The sequence below is a fragment of the Erythrolamprus reginae genome, chromosome Z, assembly GCF_031021105.1.
Source record: "Erythrolamprus reginae isolate rEryReg1 chromosome Z, rEryReg1.hap1, whole genome shotgun sequence".
Taxonomy (NCBI): domain Eukaryota; kingdom Metazoa; phylum Chordata; class Lepidosauria; order Squamata; family Dipsadidae; genus Erythrolamprus; species Erythrolamprus reginae.
Window position 1 is genome coordinate 92472535 of NC_091963.1, and position 18278 is coordinate 92490812.

The following is an 18278-nucleotide window of genomic DNA, read 5'->3' on the forward strand; positions in this document are numbered from 1 at the left end:
TCCCTACTTACAAGAAAATATTAATATTATCTTGGCATTGCTGGTGTTTGATGAGTAGAAAAGAATGCTAATTAAAATATTTAGGGAAAGAGAGCAATAGCAAATACACATACTGACAAACAGTATAATACTGTCAAGCTATTCCCCTTCTTTGGTACTGTCTAAACTTTCTTATCCAAAATATATAAGGGAAATGCAACATTAAAAAGCTACATTTTAAAAGTATTTATAAAATCAATTTGCATACGGTATATTATACACAACAACATGATATGAACCACATTTTATCAATGTACTTCTGTACTATTTTGTTTCAGTATCATTAAACTTTTTTTCAAAAAAGAATCTTACTCAGTTTACATTTTGCTTCATCATATATTATTATATTGACAAATGTCCCAGCTTCTCTAATGGGTTTTAAAAATCACCAATAAATGATGCATTATATACAAGTTTTACTAGAGATTAAGATCTAGGCAATTATTTTCATCTCACTTATAACTTAAGGTAGTATTATCAACTACAAGTGTGTATGTATATGGTGTATATCTATATATACACACAGACACACACACAAACATTGTACGAAGAAATGGCACCAAAGATACTCATAATATGTACAGTAGATGTTAGATACTGAGGATAAATGACTTGCAGACTATCTCTTACTTATGGTTGATCAGGGAGTTCTGCTTTCTGAAGATGAGACTTAAGAGATACTCCCTTTTTTTCAGAAAAGAACAGTGAAGTATCAGACGTATGGTAATATTCCGTACATTAAGATTGCCATAATGCCAGCACTGAATAAGCCAGCTACAGGAACAGTCACAAACCAAGCTAGAAAGATATTGCGGAAGAGATGCCAGTCAACAGCTTTCTTGGATCGTATCCAACCAACAGCAACCACAGAACCAACCTTGGAAGTTTGAGAAAAAAGTTAGAATTAAATATATCTTAATATGCTTAGACATATATAACTACCAAACAAACAAACAAACAAACGTACATACATACATACATGACTGAGGGCCAATAAATTTTGCTTGTTTAATTAGCCAGGAATTCTTTATTGATCACAAACATCACACTATCTTGTGAGTTTCATGGCACACAGTAGTGATTGCGGAAAGGGATGGGTTAGTTATCAGAGTAACCATCAATGAATATGTCTAATGTGTGGTGCAATAAAAAAACTGTTCACTTTAATAAATTACATTTTAAGCTAGATATAAATGATGTCCCAACCCTCCACTTTCTCAAGATTGTCAGAAAAATGAATGTGCTGTAACCATTAAACAACATATTTATGGGCCCCCTTTTATAAATAAATGCCAGTCAGCTGATGCCCAAACTTTAAAAAATTGTTGACATTTAAATTTCTTATTCATTTCTACATGGAGCAAGTTTAATAAATGCTATCAACCAAATGTATTTTGAAAGTTTGGTTCATAGAGTAATTTTTACTGCAAATGTCTGAAAAGGATTTTAGGTTGCTATGCATATAAGTACCTGCTTCATGGGTACATGAATTTATACTATAGATATATATATTCACTTATAATTTCTTGGTAAATTAAGTCATATTCTAAAAGTTTTCAATCCTTTCCAATTATTGACAATAGCATAATCCACTTAATGAATCTTAAAAGCTAGTCAAATGATCATTTCTGATCAACCAATTCTGACCAGGTTATTTTGGAAATAGATTGCAAACAAACAACCAAAGTTCAAGAATATGTTTTATTACCCCAGAAAAGTGTGGCTGTTTTAAAAGGTTGTAAATATGATATATTAAGTGCTCTAAAGTAATTTTGGAAATCAAATCCAAAATACTGCAAAGCCTTAGAATAAATACTACATTGCTTCTGCTAGTTTTTATCTGGATTTTATGACTAATACCTCTTAATTGCTAATTGAATGCTTAACAGCAAAGATTAGGACACCATCTAGAATGGCACCCCATGAAGCATCAGCACTTATTTAAAAAATACAGTATATGGTTACACTCTTCTTTATGTGCATAATAATGAATTTTCTTTATGATCATTGGATCATTGTAATATACATTTGGATCATGTAATATACATTTAAAATAGGTATAGCACAATTTTGGCACTGAGCAGGCCAGGTATAGCCGAACATATGCAACTATTGGAGGACACAATCTTCAGCATTCAAGAATGACAGGTGATAGTGCCCATTACTAAAATCCAACTGCTAACTGATCCAACTATTGCATATTAAGTGGGAGAATAGTTATTAAATCTCCTATAGTCCCAAATCTTGCTCCCAAGCTCTTTTATTTCTGTTACAAAGGCATGAATAGTGTTCAATTGTTTTTTTATCTGGACCTGAAATCTGAAGTTAATTGACTGTTAATTAAAATATCTATTATATTTTTCAGAGTATAAGATGCACTTCCCCCCCTTAAAGAGACTGAAAATTTGGATGTGACTTATACTACAAATGTAGCTTTTTCAAAGCTTTTTTCAGGCATTGGGATATAAGGGAGGTTTGAGAGGGAACTTTGAAATGCAAGTTTCCTGGAAACGTGAGACAGACCCAAACTCAAAGGTCGTTGCCTGGGAACATCTGAGGCAGATAGCCCATTTGCAAAATATAAAAACAGTGATTGGAAGGTTCGTGGCGGGTGGGAGTTTTCTGATGTTATTTTGTGCACGAAAACATCATAATTGGCTTTTCTGTACCCGTAAGGCTTTTAATTAAAGTTATACTTTTAGAGAAAAAAAATGTTCCAAGAGTTTCTTTTGCTGTTTAATGTAGTGGGACAGTTGACATTAAGCTAGTTCTCAGGGTAATAGCCTACATGGAATTCACCAGGTGGTCATCCTTGAGATGTTGGCTACAGCCAAAGACATGGAAGAAAAAAGGAAGCCAGAGACATATCCTGGGTTGGGAACAGCGGTCGCTACCTCAGGTTGGAGCAAGAGCATAGGTCGCTTGCTCATGCCCTAAACCAAAACCCAAGAAGTCCAAGCAATCACCCACAGTCAGGAAGGAGCAAGTGAGAGATGCCCCATACCAGGGACTGAAGACCCCTGGGCGATGAATATGGACAAGGCAGCAAAGCCCAAAGACCTCCTTCTTCCTGCTGGAATCAACATGGTCTAAGGTAGCAGATGGAGAGCAAAGTGGCTAGCTGAATAGGATGATCCTGCTAAGTGGGACATCCCTATTGTCAGTTGCAGCTCATCAATAGAAGCATCTGAGAGAGAAGTTCACATGGATAGATATTTGTGCTGCGGCATCACCAGGCATTGCCTCTGCTAATGGCATAGGAATCGTGGAAACTCTAGCAATTCCCTCTCCTATCCTTTAGTCAGCAGCACAAGTTAGAATGCTGGTGCAAACAGGCTTTGTCATGCCTCCTCCTCTGTTGCAGCCAGTAGCACCCTGGCTGTGGTCAAGGCCAGAGCTGTAGTCAGGGCCCTGGTCTTGCAATTGCATCTGGGATTCATCACTGGTAGCATGACATTTCATCCTGGGATATGCCTTTGTGAAGGAGGAACAGCAGTCAATCCCCTTGGTGATCCTCTTTGAGGGGCGACCAAGGCACCTAGCCCATTTCTTGGCTCAAGTCTGCCATCACCTACCCAGCCACCTGGGAGACTGGCCTCTGTGCTTGCTGATCTATCGTATCTGAGTTGGGCTGAGCAAGGAACTCTTATCAGAATTGTCTATTCTGGGGAGTGGCTGGGGGGCTGCCACACAATCTTCGAGCAACTTGGTTCATCACATTTTCATCATGTCACTTATCACAACTTTTCCCTTTGCTAAACCGGAGGTGGGCAGGGCGAGTGCATGACACCTCTGGCCCGTGCCCATAAATTTGACACCCCTGATTTAGGCTGTTGGACAATTATAGAGGACTAAATTGTATATGTGTAGTGAATGGTCATTATGTCACTTCTCCCTCCCATATGGAGAGAAGCACTTTGAGGTTAAACAGATCCTTGATTCTCAATACCGCAAGGGGGAGTTGCATTATCTAGTCTTATAGACCCACTCCCTCTAATGAAGGACATGTTGGGTCACCTTGCAAAGGGAAATTTTTTATGAAATTGGACTTGAAGGATGCATACTACAGAATGAAAATTAAGGAGGGGGGTTAATGGAAAACATAATTCAACTGCCTTCAAGGTTGCTACCAGTTTTGTTTGTGCTACAGCAGGACTCCAGCAGCATTCATGCAGCTAATAAATGAAGTCCTGCATAAGCACTTGTACAAGGTGGTCTTCATGTATCTGGACAATATATTGATGTACAAAAACCAAAGAAGAGCATATGAAATTAGTGAGAGCAGTGCTTGAAAAGCTAGGAGGACTCAGCTTTTCATTAAGTTGTCCAAGGGTGATAAACGCAAGATCAGCTTAGACTATCCAGAGTACTGGATTTTAAAAGATGGCATAGAGCTGGATCCCTGGAAGGTTCGAGCGATCTTAGTGGGAGCCTCTGCAAATGAAGATGCAACTTCAGAGTTTCCTCAGCTTCATGAATGGAGGCAGAATATCCTTCCTGGGGTGAGATATCTATGAGACTTTATTGTGGAGCTGTTGGAAAGCACTGGAAATACTGTGATCTAGATCAGTGTTTCCCAACCTTTTTTGAGCTGCGGCACATTATTCATATTTTCAAAATCCTGGGGAACATTGAAAGGGGGCGGGGGCGGGCTAAAGAAGTTTGGACAAAAAACCCCTCTCTCTTCCTCCCTTTCGCTCTATTTCTCCCTCTTTCTCTCTTTTCCTTCCTTCCCTTCTTTCTCTCTCTCCATCCCTCTTTCTTTCTTCCTCTCTTTTTTGCTCTCTTTCTCTCTCCCTCCTTCCCTTCCTCTATGTCTTTCTCTCTCCCTTGCTCTCTCTCTCTCTCTCTGTCTCTCTTGCTATCTCTTTCTTGCTTTTCTCTCTCTCTCTTGCTCTCTCTCTCTTTCACTGTCTTGCTATATGTCTCTTTCTCTTTGCCTCTCTTGCTATCTCTCTTTCTTTCTCTCTCTTTCTCTCTCTCTGTCTCTCTTGCTATGTCTCTCTTTCTCTTTCTCTCTCTCTCTGTGTCTCTGTTGCTAAGTCTCTCTTTTTCTCTTGCTATGTCTCTCTTTCTTTTTCTCTCTCTCTGCCTCTCTTGCTATGTCTCTCTTTCTCTATCTCTCTTTCTCTGCCTCTCTTGCTGTCTCTCTTTCTTGCTCTGTCTCTCTTTCTCTGCCTCTCTTGCTATGTCTCTCTCTCTCTCTCTCTCTGCCTCTCTTATATGTCTCTCTTTCTTTCTTTCTCTCTCTCTCTCAGCTGACTGCAAGCGGGAGCCCTGACGGCGGCAGCTGGACGTGCTGCTGGACACTGTATATGCCAGGCCCGCAGCGCCAGCATGTACGACGTCCAGCAGCACGTCCAACCGCCACCGTCAGGGCTCCCGCTTGCAGTCAGCTGAGAGAGAGAGAGAGTGAGTGCTCCCTCTCGCCGCCGCCTGGAGCTCCCTCTCGCCGCCGCCATCTCCCCGCGACTGCCTGCGGCCGCCCCCCCCACTCCCATCGCCAGTGCCCTCCCGCCGGGCCACAAAGGACACTTGCCGCCGACGCCAGGGAAGCTCCAGCTGGGCGGGGCGCTGCCGGTACTTCCGTCCTGGGGCTCCCACTAGCAGCTGTCCCCCGGCTCCTGCTCGATGCCGCGGTTTTCTGGGCTCTCCTGCTGGGCCCCAAAGAAGGAAGGCGGGAAAAAGGCGCGAAGAATGGAGCTCTCCTTCTTCCTGCCTTCCTTCTTTGGGGCCCAGCAGGAGAGCGCCGAAAACCGCGGCATCGAGCAGGAGCCGGGGGACAGCTGCGAGCGGGAGCCCCAGGACGGAAGTACCGGCAGCGCCCCGCCCAGCTGGAGCTTGGCGGCACACCTGGCCGTGTCTCGCGGCACACTAGTGTGCCACGGCACACCGGTTGGGAAACGCTGATCTAGATCATTACAGACTTACTCTAAGCAGGCCCACTTTGTGACATGCCCTAAGATCCCCTTTGCTGGGAACCTGACTATACTCTTTATACAGCATGTATAAAAACCCAACTAAAAACTTTTACATTAAAAAAAAAGAATCTCCTTCGTTGATTTCATTAGCAGTGTGGATGAGTACTCTGAAAGCCATCTAACCTGTAGTACACAAACATTAGAAGTGCAAAAGAGACAGGCTAACAAGAAGAGAGCACTTCAGAGAGTTAGAATAGGGGATGAGGTGTACTTGTCCGCAAAGTTGTTGCAATTGGGCCAACCCTGCAAAAAATCTGAGCCCTACGTATATAGGTCCTATCCATATCATCTGGATTATAAATCCAGTGACGGTGGAATTAAAGTGATCAAAAAAAGTAGGTACATTTACACAATGTTTCACTATATTTCCTAAAGCACCCCCACAGCTTACTACTGAGGCTGGTCATTATTTCACTTCTCCCTCCCATATGGAGATGGAGAGAAGCACTTTGAGGTTAAACAGATCCTTGATTCTCAATACCGCAAGGGGGAGTTGCATTATCTAGTTCTTATAGAAAGAGTTTTCATTGACAGAGGCAGAGTGGGTAGCAGTAAGGAACGTCCATGCCCCTAGGCTTATTCAGAAGTTTCATGCCTCAGAGAGGCACCACAATGCTTCCCTCAGATTCTCCAAGGAAATTTCCAGTTGTTTGGGGGTTTGAATCCATCGGACCTAGGCCAGAGCTGCCCTGGAAGGGTGGTGAAGAGGGGAGGCACAGGTCGGTGGTCTGAGGGGTTCTGCAAACCACACAGGAAGCTGGAACTAGCCTCTTGACTGGATGCTGAAAAAGGGCAACTTGTCGCCATTAACTGAGACGGCCACAGCATGATAGGAAAAAAACATGCTACTATGATTCAACACTCCACCTGCCGTAGGGAGCGAGCGGATTCTGTCCTTACAACTCCACTTAGTAGCACAATTGGTCACTCTAATTAGTGCATATTTATTTATTTATTTATTGGATTTCTATGCTGCCCCTCTCTGAAGACTCAGGGCGGCTCACAACATATAATGAACAATATACAAATGCACCAACTATATCATCAGTAGAAAGACCAATTTAACAATGATCTGGTCACCACAATCAAGAAAGTCCCTGAGAAAGAATCACTGTTTATCCTTGGAAAATTTAATGCCAGAGTTGGAGCCAATTATAGTTCTTGACCTACCAATTTAGGTCAGTTTGGCATTGGGAACATGAATGAAAATGGCCAACGCCTGCTGGAATTTTGCTTCTACTACGGTTTATGTGTTAGCAATACATTCTTCAAAACAAAGCCTCAGAGTCTTTTGGAGGCATCCAAGATTGAGGCAATGGTGCCAGCTCGACTTGATATTGACCAGGCATTCTAATCTTCCCAGCATTACAATCACATGTAGCTATCAGGGTGCTGACTGCGATAAAGACCACTCTTTGGTGTGCAGCAGAATAAAGCTGCAAACAAAGAGGTTACATCACTTGAAGAAGGAAGAAAGACCACGAATCAACATCAGCAAGACCTGCAACCGGGGCAAGTGGAGGAATTTGTACATGCATTAGAGGAAACGCTCCCAGGCCTGGCTGAAATAAATGTGTTCGGAAGAAGGGAATATTTCAAGAATGCTGTCTATAACACCGCCCTGTCTGTATTCGGTAAGAAGATCAGAAAGACAGAAGATTGGTTTGAAGCTCAACTCAAAGGAGCTGATATCAGACATTGAGGAAAAAAGGAGAGTGCTGATTGAATATAAAGCTTGCTACAGTGTGAGAAATCTACAGGTTCTGCGAGCTGCTTGTAGCAATGTCCAACAGGCTGCCAGGAGATGTGCAAATGACTACTGGTTGCAGCTTTGTTCTCAGATTCAGATAGCAACTGACACATGCAACATCAAGGAGATTTATGATGGCATCAAGCAAGCCTTAGGACCAACACAGAATAAATTTGCCCCTTTGAAGTTTGCTACAGGTGAGTTTATCCAGGACAGGATGCAGCAGATGGTACGCTGGGTGCACCACTACTCTGAGTTATATTCTAGAGAAAATGTGATAACTGACAAGCAATGCTTTGAATGGCATTGAATGCTTGCCTGTCCTGGAGGAGCTTGACAGTGAGCCAATCTTAGAGAAACTAAATGCAGCTCTGGACTCACTCACCTCAGGCAAGACAGCTGGGAAAGATAATATCCCTGAAAAAGTTTTGAAGTGCTGTAAAGAGATCATCTCCATAGAACTGCATGCAATCTTCTCTCTCTGTTGGAGGACATGAAGGATGCAAATATCATCCACTATATAAGAATAAAGGTGACGGGGCAGCTGTAACAACTACCGCAGCATCTCTCTTCTTAGTGTGGTAGGGAATCTGCTTGCCTGTGTTGTATTGAAGAGGTTCCAGGTGCTTGCAGAGAAAGGCTATCCAGAATCACAGTGTGGATTCCGAGCCAACAGATCCACTAAAGATATGGTATTTTCTCTTAGACATCTGCAGGAGAAATGCAGGGAACAAAGACGGCCACTTTTTGTAGCGTTTATAGATCTTACAAAAGCTTTTGACCTGGTTAGTAGGGATGGCCTTTATAAAATTCTCACCAAGATTAGCTGTCCAGCCAAGCTGCTCAACATCCTTTCCCTTCATGAGGAAATGAAGGTAACAGTAGTTTTTGATGGCTTAACATCAGATTCCTTTGACACGTGAAGGAAGTGAAACAGGGCTGCGTCTTTGGGCCAACTTTATTTGGCATCTTTTTTGCTGTCAGGCTGCAGCATGCTTTTGGAACTGTAAGAGGACATCTATCTCCGGATCAAATCAGATTGAAAACTCTTTAGCCCCTCTAGATTGAGAGCAAAGTCTAAAGTCCAGATGAAATGTTCACGGGATTTCCTCTTTGTTGACAATGCTGCCGTTTCTGCTCAAGCTGCCAAAGACTTTTAATGACTCATTGACTATTTTAGCAAGGCCTGCCAAGATTTTGGATTAATAATCAGCCTGAAAAAAATGAAAGTCATGGGTCAGGGCATGGATTCACCTCCCCATATTACAATCTTTGCACAAGAATTGGAGGTTGTCCATGACTTTATGTATCTTGGCTCAACCATCGCCGACACTCTCTCTAGATAATGAGCTGAATAAACATATTGGTAAAGCGGCCACCACATTCTCTAGACTCAGAAAGAGAGTATAGCTTAATAAGAATCTGACAGAACATACTAAGGTCCAGGTTTATAGAGCCTGGTCCTGAGCACACTTTTGTATTGCAGCGAGTCTTGGACCCTTTACGCACGTCAAGAGATAAAGTTGAATACCTTCCATATGCACTGTCTCCGAAGTATCCATGGCATCATCTGGCATTACAAAGTTCCAAATAGCACAGTATTGAAATGTGCTGGAATTTCTAGCATGTATACACTATTGAAACAGTGACATCTTTGCTGGTCTGGGCATGTTGTGAGAATGGATGATGAGCGGATTCCAAAAGATCTCTTGTATGGTGAACTAGCGCAGGGAGAGCACCCCAGAAGGAGACCCCAGCTGTGATATAAGGATATATGTAAGAGGGATTTAAAGGCCTTAGGAATGGACATTTGCAGCTGGGAAACCTTGACCTCTGATCGTTCAGCTTGGAGACTAAAGACGCAGCATGCCCTTCTCTATTTTGAGGAGAGACTTGTTTAGCAGGTTGAGGCAAAAAGGCAATCTTGGAAACAGCGAAATCCGGAGGCTGGGCAGGAGACAGAATGGATCTGCCCTCAGTGTAGAAGAGATTGCCACTCTCGGACTGGCCTTTTTAGCCACACTAGATGTTGTTCTAAGAACTCTTTCTAGAGCACGATACCATAGTCTTTCAAGACTGAAAGTTGCCAATGATGAATAACTGTAAATTTGACAGTATGGAAGCGTGCATGCATGAAATATTAATTGGGATGTTAAAATACATTCATGAAGACATAAAAACCTATCTTTTGGAAATTACAGGTGGTAAGAAATCAGTAACAGGGTTGGAACAGAACACTCAGAATATACAATGTTGTAAAATAAAAATGATAAACAAGGAGATAATATTGAAGAAAAAGGGACTGAAAATAAACTGATGATTTTGCTGGGATTTACAGTGATAAGAAAAGAATAGAGAGGGCAGAGTATGGTTTCAGAAGAATCAACCAAATGACAGGGGGTAATAAGACGAATGGATTAGGCGGAATTTGGAGGAGATTTAAGCAAATAATGCACTCAAAAGGAGGAAAAGGAATTCAGAAAAAAAGAAGTTATATGTATAAAAATAAAAAAAGAAAAAGAAGTTAAGGGAAGTGGAGGAAAGGGAAAAACCCACAAAGTGCAATTTCTGAGAGACCAAAAGAGAATGGATGAAGAGGGGAAGATTAATGGAAAGGAAGAGGGATAATAAGATATATGGTAATAGATCTACTTGTATTAAGGTCGTATAAATGGCTCTGGAATGAAATATTAATGGAAAAAGGTAGTGATAAAAGTTCAAAAGGAGGAAAATTAGGATGTCTGTTCATGATTTACTGTATAGAAATGAATACAGTATATATACTGTATATGACATGATTTCTGGTATATGTCAGGATGTTTACGTGAAGATGGTGGTGGTGGGGAAGAAGTTCCATGCTTCTGACTCCGATAGGGTGTTAGTGCGAAAAGCCATAGGGTAGAAATAATCTACCTGTTTATTTCGTAGTACGATTAATCTTCTTTCTGGAGAGTCAGCATATCATAGTTGACTCTCTACATAGCCCTGCTTGCAATAGAAACATAGAAACATAGAAGTCTGACGGCAGAAAAAGACCTCCTGGTCCATCTAGTCTGCCCTTATACTATTTTCTGTATTTTATCTTAGGATGGATATATGTTTATCCCAGGCATGTTTAAATTCAGTTACTGTGGATTTATCTACAACGTCTGCTGGAAGTTTGTTCCAAGGATCTACTACTCTTTCAGTAAAATAATATTTTCTCATGTTGCTTTTGATCTTTCCCCCAACTAACTTCAGATTGTGTCCCCTTGTTCTTGTGTTCACTTTCCTTTTAAAAACACTTCCCTCCTGGACCTTATTTAACCCTTTAATATATTTAAATGTTTCGATCATGTCCCCCCTTTTCCTTCTGTCCTCCAGACTATACAGATTGAGTTCATTAAGTCTTTCCTGATACATTTTATGCTTAAGACCTTCCACCATTCTTGTAGCCCGTCTTTGGACCCGTTCAATTTTGTAAATATCTTTTTGTAGGTGAGGTCTCCAGAACTGAACACAGTATTCCAAATGTGGTCTCACCAGCATTCTATATAGCGGGATCATAATCTCCCTCTTCCTGCTTGTTATACCTCTAGCTATGCAGCCAAGCATCCTACTTGCTTTCCCTACCGCCTGACTGCACTGTTCACCCATTTTGAGACTGTCAGAAATCACTACCCCTAAATCCTTTTCTTTTGAAGTATTTGCTAACACAGAACTGCCAATACAATACTCAGATTGAGGATTCCTTTTCCCCAAGTGCATTATTTTACATTTGGAAACATTAAACTGCGGTTTCCATTGCTTTGACCATTTATCTAGTAAAGCTAAATCATTTACCATATTACAGACGCCTCCAGGAATATCAACCCTATTGCACACTTTAGAGTCATCGGCAAATAGGCAAACCTTCCCTACCAAACCTTCCCCTATGTCACTCACAAACATATTAAAAAGAATAGGACCCAGAACAGACCGTTGTGGCACACCGCTTGTAACCTGACTCTGCTCAGACAATCAGACAACAGTAACAGGAAACTTGTAAGGAAACTCTGGAATGCAAATGTGCCACCTGAAAGTGTGAGACAAACCCCAAACCCCAATGTCATCACCTGGTAATCAGGTTGTTTCCAAAATAAAGCAAATGAACTGACTCGTGAACAATGGAAGCTGCAGGGGAGTGTTCCCTCTAATTTTTCTGGGGGGTGGGCGGAAAAGTATAGTGTCTGAGTGGCAGTCCCTTTGGGACTGGGCAGCACAGAAATAATAAATAAATAAATAAACAAACAAATAAATAAATTTTAAAAAAAACCCACCCTGTTTTGCCTCAGAGAATTTCAAAATAAAATACTGTACTGTGTGTCTATAACAGTGAGCTCATAACAGGGCAACTCTATCAATATCAAAATGCCACTTAAATAGTTGAGCTAGTTTCAAACTAGATTTTGATTTTCTTTCTCTCTTCCTTACTCCCATTCTTTTTCTTTCTCTTTTCCTTCCTCTCTTTTTTCTATCTGTTTCTCTCTCTTCCTCTCTCTCTCCTTCCCTCTCACTCTTTCCCTCTCAGCTTCTGGGCAAGTTTGGAAAACTCTGAGTTGATGATGATTTTTAGGTGAGCGATTGCTCACTGCTCAGCTTAGAGGGAACTATGGCAGGGGGGAGAAGAAAAAGAGAATTCTCCTATGCCGTTTGTATGCAAAAACTTCAGAACTGGTTTTTCTACTTCTGTACCCATATGGCTTTTCAGTAAATTTATACTCTTGGAGAAAAAATGTCCCAGGAGTTTCTTTTGTTGTTTAATGCAATGGGACAGTTGACATTGTCTTTAAAAGGAATTTATAGAGAAAAAAATGTGGAATGGTAGTACAAATATAATGCAAAAAGCACATTTTATTTAAACACTGAACCCCATAAAATGTGATTTACGTGTTTGAGTTCATTTTTATTCTACAAGTTTTTAAACAGGCATCAGTTATACTGGTTTTTAGAAGCAATTTTATACATTATACAAATTTGGTGTATTTGTATTTATTTTAATGATAATATATATTAGAAAAGTAGTTATGGTAAGTTATCAGTTATTACTGAAAAGCTACAATGTCTAGAATTTCAAACAGCTATGCATATATTGGTTTGAAATTAAACACCATTTGCCTTCAAATAGAAAATTTGTGACTTAGACTGCACTGCACTTGTGGTGCTCCACCTAATTTTTACATTCTATAATCCACAAGTGTCCAGTATGAAAAAAATATATATATTTGTGAGAAAAATACTATTAATGCAAAGCTAACATTAAATTTAATATGCAGAAGCAAGGATACTAAAATGTTAAGTTTATTGCTTGTTAATTGTTAATTGACTTAAAATAAATTCTACAATGTAATTCACAAGTTGCAAAAATAATAAGCAATGAAAATAAACTATGGTCTGTGTCATGTAATATTTATTTTAAAAATCAGTTTTCTATTACTTGGAAGAATTTATCACTCAAATTTTAAAAGCATTTTTAAAGTAAATAAAAATTCCACATTTTGAATTTATTTTCAGATGTTATAGCAATGTAATATATTGTATGTCACGAGACATTACATAGTGAAGGCAAAATGGAAAAAAAAATCAGAATTTACTATTTATGTTCTTAAATGATTGTGAATGTATTTAATTGGCATGACCACTGCAAACTCCAATACCTTGCAATGAGTGGAGCTTATTGGAATACCCACATTTGAGGCTACAAGTACGGTTAGCGCACACATAACTTCAATGCAAAATCCACTGTGAAGAAATAAAAAGAGACAGATGGAGATTTTGTAGCGTAAAAGTGACACACAGGAAATCCCATGCCATGCATTCATCAGGAAAGTGGAAGGATGAAGGATGTAAAGTGTCAGAATCTCTTGGCAAAGAAGAATGCAACAGATCAAAGTTCATGTGGCATGACCTACAGAAAAAATATGACTTTTCAGAGCCAAATCTATCAAGAAGGCTGAGACAGCACTTGGGGAAAGCCTAATACAGATTTATTATTATTATAGTTCATCATAACAAACAAGAGTCATTTAGACTTTCTGTATCAGGAGATAAAATGCTTTAATTCTATTCTCAGTTTTAGATTTTTTCCCCTTTTACTTTTAAAATGTAGATAGAACTTTTATTTAATACGCTTGTGCAATTGCATAGCCATATGAATAACTCAACGTCAAATAAAAGTATATTAGTTCTTGCGCAAGATCTGTGAAATTAAGACATGCAAAAATCCAAACACACAGCTACATAAAGTTGAATGTGGCTGTGCATTTAAGTTATGAATAAGTGCTGGTGTTTAAAAGTGTTCAGCTGTATAAAATATGAAAGGTAATTAAATGTTTGAGAAGTAAAAACCTCCTATATCATGTATTTTATAAAAAATATGAGGAATGTCTTATACTGTACATCCAATTTAAGTTTCCTACTGCGGTATCATGCCATTATAACTTGATCTGAGCATCAAGATTAAAAAAATAAATAAAAATGAATAATCCAGACCAGCTTGGCTGCAGTCACAGGGCAAAGGCATACCTTGCAGTGTGTAGTACTGACAGGAAGTCCAACATTGGAAGCTACCACAACTGTGAACGCCGAAGCCAACTCAATAGTGAAACCACTGCAGGAAGCATAAGAAAACACTTCACAGTCACTCTTTTTTTAAAAAAAATAAAAAATCTTGACCTATCAGTCTGGGTTTATACCTTGCAACATGCCAAAAGCTTACCGCTTTTTCTTCAAATGCTTTCCTCCAATGTTTGATCATTGAGTTATATTAAAAGAATAAGAAGCTGCTGGATAATGAAAACTATATACACGTACATACATCCAGATTAAATTAGTGAAGCAGCTTTCTGGTACCTGATATCTAATCTATATTTGAAGAAACTAAGGCTTAATTAGCAATTAGGTTAGCAGCAGAATTCTAGTATGCATTAAAAACAAATAAAAATCATGGATCCAGTTTTTAGTTTTTGGAAGCAAAACTAAACTACTTTGATTTATGCCTTTTCTCTATGCTATTCAAGACATCATCAGACTTTTCTGCTCAACTAGATATCAACAATTTAGGCATATTATGTTAGTTTAAAGACAAGATATTCAACTCAGTTCAAAAGCAAAAACAATTAGGGGCAAAGATGCCATGGCAACATTTATCAAAGTAAGTGTTATCCACTCAACATGCACTTACCTTGATGGCGTGATAGGTGTGAGGTCTTTCCCCATTGTTTGGATCACTCTTCGTCCCCAGACCCAGAGGCCTACACAGATGCCAATGCCTCCATACAGTAGCAGCCAAACAGGAGTAGGAGCATCTTGCATTACACCACCCTGATCATATATAAGCCAAAGGGCAACCAAAGGGCCTATAGCATTGCTAGAGAAGAAAATATAACATGAAATCCTAAATATTTTGCTGTAATAGCCTGAAAATCATCTTCATGTACATCAGACTAGCTTTTTACAAAAAGCCATTTTTCTATAAGCATTAGCCTTATAGTATCTTCTCAGTAAATCTCCTTCAATGTTCTTAATTTCTTGTTTTCCTTAGCATACTGTTATGCTATTAAAGAATACCAAATGACTCTTGTGCGTGTCTTATGAATATTACTTAGCCCTAAGTTCATTTCTGAGCTCAAATCCAATAGTTGGTTTGAGGCACTAAATGTTATCAAGTCTGGCTACCTCAGGTAATGTTTTCTTTGCTGCAAATCTATGTATTTACCAAGAGGAGTCTTAAAAAGTCTTTGTTTTATATTCATCTCTAACACAAAATTATATTGCTGAAGAGATTAAATAGCGGTTCCTTCCTTCTCTTCCTCAACGTTCAGGACAATTTCCCTGGACCATTTAAAAATCATGCAATTAAATATGTGCTGGAATTTGAGAATAAAATATAGGACTCAGTACATATCAGCTTGGAATACAAAATGGACATTAGAAAAGTCCTAGGAATTTCATGAACAATAGTGCTAGATATTAGGACTCTTTCAATCTGATAAATGACTTAGAAGACATTGGACTTCATACATACATTTTTTTGCCATTTGATTAACAATCAAACTTTTGTGCAAGCCTGCAAAAAAATGTGGCTGTTTTAAGGAAATCCAATTGATAAAACAACTATTTACCATCTTGATGTGACAAAACATACAAGTCCTGCTCATTTTTTTCTGAGACTGATTGTGTAATAATTCCCACTTAAAAGACTGCAATTGTGATAATTCAAAAGTAGAATTATTATTTCATTGGGTTTATGAACCATGATTAAAGTGAGACGAGGGATATTCAAAGAAGATTTGAAAGAGAATAATGCTCTGTTACTTTACTATCACTATTAACATACAGCATTTCTGAACAATGTTAAGAACATAAGAACATAAGAAGAACCATGCTGAATCAGGCCAAAGCCTGTAGAGTCCAGCATTCGGTGTCACACAGTGGTCCACCAATTGTACATGGGGATCTTGAGCAGAAAGAGAAGGTAAACCCCTCCCTTTCCCTTGACCCCCAACAAATGATACTCAAGTGAATCCTGCCTGCCTCAACCAACATAGAGGCGGCACATGGACATCCGTTTCAATAACCACCGATACACTTAGCATCCATGACTTTGTCTAATCCTGTCTTGAAGCTATCAAGACTGACAGCTGTCACGACCTCTTCTGGAAGTTAATTCCATAAACCAACATCCCTCTGGGTAAAGAAATATTTCCCTTGATTTGTCTTCATTTTCTTACCTATGAGCTTTAGAGAGTGCCCCCTTGTCCTAGTATTGTGTGATAGAGAAAATAATTTTTCTCTATCCACCTTTTCTATCCCATGCATGATTTTATTCACTTCGATTAAGTCACCCCTTAAACTCCGTCTTTCAAGGCTGAAGAGACCAAGGCGTCTCATAAGGGAGGTGCTCCAATTGAACATAATTGTTGCCCTTTTTTGCATCTTTTCCAGTTCCATTATATCTCTCTTGAGCTACAGTGACCAGAACTGTACACAGTATTCTAAGTGAAGTCTCACCATCGATTTGTACAGAGGCAATACAACACTTACTGACTTATTTTTGATTCCCTTCCTAATCATGCCAAGCATGGAATTTGCTTTTTTGCTGCTGCTGCGCACTCAATGCTGATTGAGTAATTTGTTGCTGGACAAATAAACTGAATAAATTCTAAAACAATACATTTTATAATAAATAAATTTGAAACAAATCTGAAGTGAGCTTACAATATTTAAAATTGTAAACACAGTAATTCTTAAATTTTTCAATTTTAAACCATTTTGCATAATACTAATAAATATGTATGCTCGTTACAGAAAATAAATTTCCCAATCACAACAGAGAAATGAAAGTGTGGGACAAGAGCAGGAGAATAGAGATTTATTCAGGTTGACTGTTTTTCATATACGTACAAATGAAAACAGAGAACCCATCCATTTATTATATTTATATCCTGGATTTCATTCAGGAGCTCAAGACAGCATAAATTGTGTTTCCTATTTATCTTCAAACAACAAACATGTGAAGTAACTTGCTTTGAAAGAGAATGACTAGTCTAAAATCATCTGTGAACTTCTGTGGCTGAAGGTGAATCAGAATAATTATCTCCTGGCTCTTAATCCAACACCTTAACCATTACTTACTGACACTAGCACAGCAATATTTTATTCAGTTTCAGCAACTTTTTATTCTCATGCTTATCCAGGAAATGTAATATATAAACTCATAAATCTAAAACTGCAACTGGAATTGCCTAACTGATTTAGTTTAACAGAAAAACCTATTAGCAGTGGTTCACTTTAAGAATGAGAGAGGATCTAAAACTCATACATGCTCTTTGTAGTGCTTCTTTAGAAGGATTTTTCAAAGACATTCAGTTGGTTCTTAACCTAATTGGCTTCCAGAAGCTGCTCAAATCAATCCTTTTCCATGGAGCATACGGGTCTTGACACCATCTTGGTTTGGTTTCAACTTTATTCTGAGTTTTTCATTAGTTTATTGGTAGTTTATTGTTTGGTTTTTATTTACTGCATATCATTTCTAACATATATTTGCATACCACCTAAAGTCCTTAGGAGTTTGGAAGTCTATAAATGTAAAAATATACTCATAAGCATCTTGGTTGGCAGTTTTTCTATCTTATAACATCAGTTGGATAATTTCTACTTCTTGCCTGGAACTATTTGCACTGTGTTATTCCTTAATGAATAAAAATATTGATTTAGAAGTTACAGTACCAGGTGTTGAAGACTGGCTTGCAGTCAGAAACTGCTTTATTTTCTAATGGTACCAATTGTACCTACATTAGGGCAAGCGACATATTGGAAATAACATTTCTAGATTTTGCCTAATTTTAATTAAGCAAAGTATTATTCTGCAGTAATCTGCACAATAATAAAGGCAGGCAAGTTGGGGAACCTGATAGACATCATGACAGGTTGGGCTCCAAAGCTGTTTATTTCTGCATTATCTTTCTATCATGTTTTCAGCAAGTATA

General features: G+C 39.0%; 1 protein-coding gene across 7 annotated transcripts in view; it reads right to left on the reverse strand.

The window, feature by feature from the left end:
* Positions 1-268: 268 nt before the first annotated feature.
* SLC20A2 (solute carrier family 20 member 2) overlaps positions 269-18278 on the reverse strand; it is a 123341-nt gene continuing 105331 nt past the window's right edge. For 6 of the 7 annotated variants that reach the window (XM_070726969.1, XM_070726972.1, XM_070726970.1 and 3 more), the window contains exons 10-12: positions 14972-15157; positions 14314-14398; positions 269-916 (exon numbers count right to left, since the gene is read on the reverse strand). In XM_070726969.1, coding sequence (XP_070583070.1) covers positions 752-916; positions 14314-14398; positions 14972-15157 — 436 coding nt within the window. In that variant the 3' untranslated portion in view covers positions 269-751. Of the gene's footprint in view, positions 917-13445; positions 13531-14313; positions 14399-14971; positions 15158-18278 lie in introns of all 7 variants that reach the window. The other variant, XR_011556776.1, reaches the window with a different exon arrangement.